Source organism: Castanea sativa, chromosome 8, assembly GCF_040712315.1.
Source record: "Castanea sativa cultivar Marrone di Chiusa Pesio chromosome 8, ASM4071231v1".
NCBI classification, from domain to species: Eukaryota; Viridiplantae; Streptophyta; class Magnoliopsida; order Fagales; family Fagaceae; genus Castanea; species Castanea sativa.
The window spans coordinates 29,043,503-29,050,763 of NC_134020.1; the positions used below are offsets into that span (position 1 = coordinate 29,043,503).

A 7,261-nucleotide genomic window follows, 5' to 3' on the forward strand; every position below is an offset into this window, starting at 1 on the left:
CTCCAAAGCTTGCCCATTCATGAGCTTGGGTCCCTTCCTATGGACTCTTAATGGATTTGGGCCTTCCTCTTTTTGAAAGCCCGAATGTTTTCTAGATTTCAAATCTTTGTATTGTTATGGGCTTTGATACAACATTGTGATGTTTTGGACCTCAACTATATTTAAATTCACTATTTAATAATTTAAGCTGTTAGAACCATCTATAAATTAAAGTAAGCATTGAATTCATATATACCACATATATGTTCATTTGTAACTAAATATTAATATAATTTTTAATATTAGAGGATCATTTCCTCAGCAAATTTGCACTTGTTAGATGTATTACTTTTTTTAATGAAGTTTTTCTTCTATGGTAATGCCATGGAAGCCTAAAGAAAGCACACACAATACTCTCTTAATGAAAAAAAAACTAAACTATTAGTTTCTGGTAAGTAAACCTTGAATCCAAGAGGGGTTTCCTTGAATCCACAAGTAGACAAAAACTGGAATTCACTAGAAGAAAATTTGATAAAATGTTGTACATGCAAGTTAGATCTAAGCTTATTTATGAGAGTTAAATAAGTTATCTAACAGTACATTTACATGAGAAAACTCAATAAGATGCAAGCTTTCACATGATACTTGGACAAAAACAAAGAAAGTGATGATAGGACATGAAAAAGGCGCACATTTAGAGAAGAAGATGAATTTAACTATCAAAACAACACAGTAAGTACATGGAAAACCCTAAGGAAGGGATAAAAAATTACGATTTGAGCATGAACACAACATTCTTGCCCGGCTTAGCTTTTATTCTGTATCAGAAAGAGATTAGTTTACAATGGAGTTGCCTTTTTCTTCCTACCAACTCTCCACTTTCATCTCAAAATATCTAGTTGGGTTCTTGCCCTAGAAGTTCAGCTGCATGTTCCTTTTATACTCTAAGGAACATGGCTGAGTACAAGGACAGGTATCAAACTATTATAATCTCTCTCTCAAGATCTTTTTACAGCTGTGAAGTTATCTGCTGACTAAGGGATAAGGATGGGGCCAACGTGGCACTAGGACCCGTAGGTAGGTAGCTTGGCCACTGTTTGGGAGACAAGTCTTGGTCATCAAGAGGGACATCAGGAATACTATGATTGGTACACGTGTCTCCAAGGTGACTCACCATGCATTCAACCAATAAGGGATGTCCTCATAGCCTTCAGCTCTAAAAAGTTACTATGTCCTTTTTTGGTAATACTTTAGTACCCTGTCAGGTGTAAATCTCACTTCCTTCCTAAGGCAATCACGCCTTTGGCACTGACCAGTACAAAGCCTCTTAGCCATCAATTACTCTCCCTTATCTCACAACTGCTCCATGTGTAGAGTCTGGATTCAACCACTTATGCATTATCTCATGCCTTTGTGGTGTTATGTACATTAGCCCCCTAACTGTCAATGGCATTTAATGGCAAAGGCCTTTGACAGTCACATTGGTTCAGGCATTAACACTCAATAATCATGCCTTGTGACATTCAAAATGAATACATGGCTCAAAAGGTTACTCCTAGCCATTTTGGCGCCTCTTCGTTTCTTGCGTTTTGGCAAAAAGACATTACTCCTAATAAATGTTATGTCCCTTCACTTAACTACAGTTGAAGATTTAAATAAGGAATGTTTCTTCTTCAATCTTCATTCCTTTTTTTTTTCTAATCTTTCTTCCAAACCTTAACCTCCACAAAAAAAAAGTCAAAATCTTCCTCTGACAGTTCTAACTCCCCACAACACTCCTCAAGTTCTCTTGGGAGTGTTTCAAGCGAACATACTCCTTCCCCACCACCAAGTCCTATGCACCCCCTCTCCCTTTACCCATTCACCCTCTGCCTCCTCAAGTCTTCATCCCTGAGGAAGTTGCTCCTTGCAACTGGAATGATGAAGAGGGGGAGGACTTTGAGGACCTTTAGTTGAAGGCTGAAGAGGAAGCTGAAGATGCAACTCCTACTGCATTCTTGGACGCACCTACTCGCCGTAGGAGAAGGCGAAGGCTTGGTCGTTCAAGCTTAGAGTCTAGTGCTTCAAGGCTCTCTGGCTCCTAGGAGGTAGACTTTTCTAACAGCTCTTCCAAGGGCTCCTCTGATGACTATGACTCGGGAAACGGTGAAGGTGAGGAGGGGGAGGAAGAAGAAGAAGAAGATGATGATGATAAGGAGATGGAGTACTTGGCTCCAGATTATCCCCAAGAAGACTCTAGAGGTGATATGGATGCTTACGCGCCAAGGTCTCCTTGAGTTGTTCACTATTGAACCAGTTACTTTTCTTTTTGTTTATTTATTATTATTTTTTTATTTAAGTTTATTTTGCTTAGCCAGTTATGGCTTAAGTTGTAAGACTTTTTTTTTTCTTTTTTTGATTATAGATTTTTGTGTTCTTTTGTTATTAGAAAAGAGGTAGTAGGCTAACAGGGCCAAATCATATAAATCCCTCTTTTCCGTTTTGTAAAACTTTTAAACACAAAAATACATAAAAGAAAGAAGGTTATTTACTATATGTTTATTTTTACAATGCATTAAATTCCTACACAACACACAAAAATAAACATATCAGTTAATAAAATGTGAAATGTGATGAATTAAATCATACCTATTAGCGTAGAGTTGCGCCTTTGCCTTTGGACTATAAAGGCGGTTTTCTTGATTTTAGCACCATCAACTGCCACTTTCAGTCAGAAATTCAGTTTCTTCCCCGTGCTGACACGTGCCAATTTTGAAAAGATGTCTCCTATTTTTAACCAATTTCTTTTGGAGGAAAACATTGACTTCTCAAAGTATAAAAGGAAAACAAATATTCCTTCCTTATTTTTCTCTTTTTTTCCTTATCTTTTCTTCTCCTTCTTCAACCTGAAACCCAAACTCTTCTCACTGATCAAATCATAGGTGTAAAACGTGGTCTTCGATCTATGTCGACCAAATTTGTAGAATCTTCTACCTCAAAAGGTAACAAACCTCTTCATGGAGGAGATGAAAATCCTTCCTTAGAAGAACAGTGGATCATACCTCCCTTCTTTGAAGATTACCTATTTGATAAAAGTCTTGATTAAGACTCAACCCTTTGTTCTAAAGACCCTCCTTACACAGCATGTGAGGAACCTGATGACCTTTTAAGCATGGACCTGGAATTGAAGCACATTCCAAGGCTTGGTACCTGTAGGGGAGATTTTGCTCCTACCATAGATGTGGTCTTCAAATCTCACACTTCAGTTTCTAGAGGCTAAAGAAGTTGGTGTCGAAGGGTGTTAGCGCATCCTCTCTTTACGGACATCTTGCAGAGAATAAAGCTTCTAGAAATCATTCTTGTATTCTCCAATTTAAAGATCATCAAGGACAGTGAAAGCCTACTTTCTCTTCTGTACTGCTGGAACTCTGCTACCCATACATTCTTCATAGGGTGTCAAGAAATCTATATATCTCTAGAAGAAGTCTATGAGATATTAAGACTTTCCCTGTTTGGAGATGGTTAGATAGTCAACATTTCTTTATCCCCTTATGAATCCAAGGCTGTGAAGTTCCTTGAAGATGCAGTAAAGAAAACTTTGAAGAAGCCATTTCTGAAGGCGGTAAGGAATGGGAAAGCCCCCAATGAGGAAGTACCAGAAGATGCCAATGCTGGCAAAGACAAAGGCTCCAAAGCCAACTTTTGGGAATGGATAAGATATTTCTAGAGGGAATACGCTGATGGCCTGGATGAGAAAGCCAATGGAGACTCCCTGAAAGAAGGCATCGACTTTGTTGTTGGAGAAGATAACTCTCGTTCCTATGAACTTGAAGCCTCTATTGCCTTTCTGCTTTCCTGCCATTTGTTTGAGGGATATCCACATGAAAAGATTCTTAGTAGGCACTTCCCTTTAGCTGTCAAACTGGCTAGAGGAAAATCTTTCCCCCTTGCCCCATATTTTCTAGGAACTTTGTACTCTCACCTAGATCATTTCACTCTTGACTTGCAACGTTCCTATGGTAGATTTCAAGTTGAAACTTTCATACCCGTTGCATTTTTACAAATATGGTTATGGGAACACTTTAGGAATTATGCTCCTATCCCTAAAGTATTAAGCTCTTATAATCTACCATCACCCCAAGGTTTGCCACGTTCTTGGCATTGGAATAAAGTAGCAGTATCTTCCAACAGTTTCCTTAGCAAAGTGTTAGATGACCCAACTAACTGGACAGCTAGGCCTTATTCGGCCTTGGAGGGTGGTCTTCCTCCATTATTCACTTCCTTAGAAAGCATCTTTGTTTCTCATTACAGAGACACCCATTGGTCTGAGGAGGAACTTTCTTTTGTTGCTTGTGCTTTTCCTTCCCATTTTCAGGCTTGTTTTCAAGATTAGTATGAGACTTAAACCTATAATCCTCATAGGTTTTCCCATCATCTTGGTTTTGACCAAGGCATTCTTGGACATCTCTCTACCTCAGCTTTGCCTGCCGTGGTAGCTTCTTTAGCCTTTAAAAAGGAAAATATCATCAAGATATTAGTATCAAGCCCTGAAATTCCCTTCACTTCCCCCGCCAGAAATGGACTGCCTTCTCCCAGGTTCAAGTCGTGGTGGTTCGACATCAAAGAATGTGTTAGGAATTTTGGGAAGAGTGGTGCCCAACGAGTGGACGTTCCACCTATTTTTCAAGGAGATTTGACTTTGAAGTCCCTTCCAAAAGCCAAACCTTCAAGCACCAAAAGAAAGAAGAATGTGAAAACCCCTTCTAGTAAGAAGCCCATGGTATATTCTTTTCTCTATGGTGATTGTTTCTTGTAACCTCTTCTTTTATCCCTGAACCCAAGTAATGTTTCTTCTTTTCTCTATTTTTGACCTTTGACAGGTTACCAGCTCTGTTCCTTAAGCTCACCCTAAAGCTAAAGCCACTTCTTCAAACCCAGAGGTTTCTGTACAAGAAGTGACCTCTAATGAAGAAACAGAGTCTAACACTGAAAGGGAGGATTCCAATCAAGTGTACACCAAAAATTCTTAAGAGAAGGAAGACTTAACAAAAGCTTCCTCCAAGGAACAAGAGGATGAAAGCACTCTAACAGCATCTAATCCATTGCTCTCACTAGTTTCTCCCAATCTCAGAGTAATTTGTTCTCTATTACTCTCTAAATATCTCGAAACTATGAGGGATACTAGCAAGTGGACCCTGTCACTTAGAGGCTTTATCTTACAGCGAATTGGGTCTATCATATCCTAACTGCAGTCAAAGGGTAAAGAGGAATGTCTGGCTCTCCCCCTTGACAATTTCCTTTCCATACTGAGTGAGGCTGAGAGCCTAAATGTCAATGTCGGCTGGTTAAAGAGCCATGTCACTACACTAAGGGATTTAAACATACTTCCTTTTCCCCACTTCATGATTTAAGAGTTAAAGAAAACTCGTGTATCAACAAAGCAAAGGAAGCAGAATCAACGTTACAGGTGCATGCTACCTCAATCACTCAGCTCAAGGAATTAATCAATGAACTTCAAGTGCAATTGTAGTCCCAACAAGAAGCAAGTTCTAACCTTCAGAGTCAAATAGAATGTGTCACCGCAGAATGTAAATCTCTAAGAGAAAAGATTGAGAAGTTGGAAAGCGAGCTAGGAGCTCTAAGCGATCTAGACTTCTCTCTTGAAAATTTTAGTTTTCTCATAAACATTCTCTAATTTTCAAGTTGTAATATTTTTTTGTTTTTGGTCTTGAAAGACCATGGGGTTGTACTCTAACTTTACCATGCCTTATTTCGCCATCTATTTAGACTTTGCATGGATATTATGAACATCCTATGAGATAACTACATATAAGTTCTTATTTATAAAAGTGTAGGTTATTTTGCAAAACAGAAAATCATTTTTGACATGATGGCCACATAAAAATATTTTTACAAAGGTTAAGCATGATATTTCTTAAGGTGAGCTCCACTAATGGGGCAATACGCCTTTATACCTGCTTGATCCTTCAGCCAATATGTCCTGTTGCATGTGCCTCCTCCACTATGTATGGTCTTTCCCATTTTGGAGAAAACTTATGCTTGACAGCTCCAGCAACTCCTCGCACATGCGGAGCAGCTTTCCAAACAAGTTGTCCCACTTGGAATTTTCTTTCTTTGACTTGGCCTTCATGCCTAGCCTTCATATTAGCCTGATAAAGGCGGTTATGAGAGGCAGCATTGTCGCGCATTTCCTCCATGATTTCCAAAGTGTCTTCTTTGGGTATTCCTGCAATTTGTGCCAACTTCACCGCTGGTCTTACTAAATATATTGGGATAACAAACTCAATGCCAGAGACTAAAGAAAAGGGTGAAGCTCCTGTAGCTTGTGATTTGGCTGTTCTATAAGCCCACAGAGCTGTAGGAAGCTCCTCCTTCCACCCCTTTTCAATCTCCATAGTCATTTTCCCAATATCTTCAACAGTCTTTTGTTAAAGACCTCAGCTTGGCCATTTCTTTTGGGATAATAAGGTGTAGATGTCGTGTGAGAGATGGAGTACCAGTCTGTTAAACAGTGCACATCCTTGTTCAGGAATGGTGTGCCATTGTCAGAAATAATTTTGTTAGGTACCCTAAAACGATATACTATATTCTCCCTTAAAAAATTAGCCACTGAGCTACCCGTTGCTTTCTTCAGAGCTAGAGCTTCTAACCACTTGGTAAATAGCTCAATGGCTACCAATATCCATGTACATCCTTCAGAGGGGGGGGGGTTTATAGGTCCTATAAAATCCAACCCCCAGCTGTGGAATAAATATGGAGCCACTGTTGGATGAAGACTCTGATGGCTGGTGTGTATTTCATCTCCCTACCTTTGGCATTATTGACACTTCCTTGCATAGTCTTGAGCATCCCTTTGCATTGTAGACCAGTAATATCCCTAGTGCAAAGCCATTTACCATAGCTTTCTCCCACCTAGATGTCCTGCTGGTTCTCCTTCATGTAGGTCTGAAAGAACGTCATTAACTTCTTTATCATGAATACATACCATCCATCTCTTTGGAAACTTCTTTGAGTAATTACCTATTTACTACTTTAAACCTAGTTACATATTTTTTCAACTTCTCTCTTTGTACACGATCAACAAGCAAAATACCTTGTAAAAGGTACCTCAGGTATGGTTCCTACCAATCTTCTTCTAGAAACTCACCATTAAGCACTTCTACTTGATCTGGAGAGATAACAGAGCAAGTTTTACAACTTCATTGCTCTTCCTTAGCAACATTGGCCATCTTTGGCCAGAAGACTCCTAACCTTTGCAATCTTCTATAGAGGCTGACATGGA

General features: G+C 39.2%; 1 protein-coding gene across 1 annotated transcript; it reads right to left on the reverse strand.

Annotated features, from left to right (window-relative positions):
* Positions 1–5,945: 5,945 nt before the first annotated feature.
* On the reverse strand, positions 5,946–6,380 carry LOC142606145 (uncharacterized). The gene has a single exon (XM_075777541.1). It carries the CDS (start codon positions 6,378–6,380, stop codon positions 5,946–5,948), a length of 435 nt encoding a protein of 144 aa, XP_075633656.1.
* Positions 6,381–7,261: the final 881 nt, after the last annotated feature.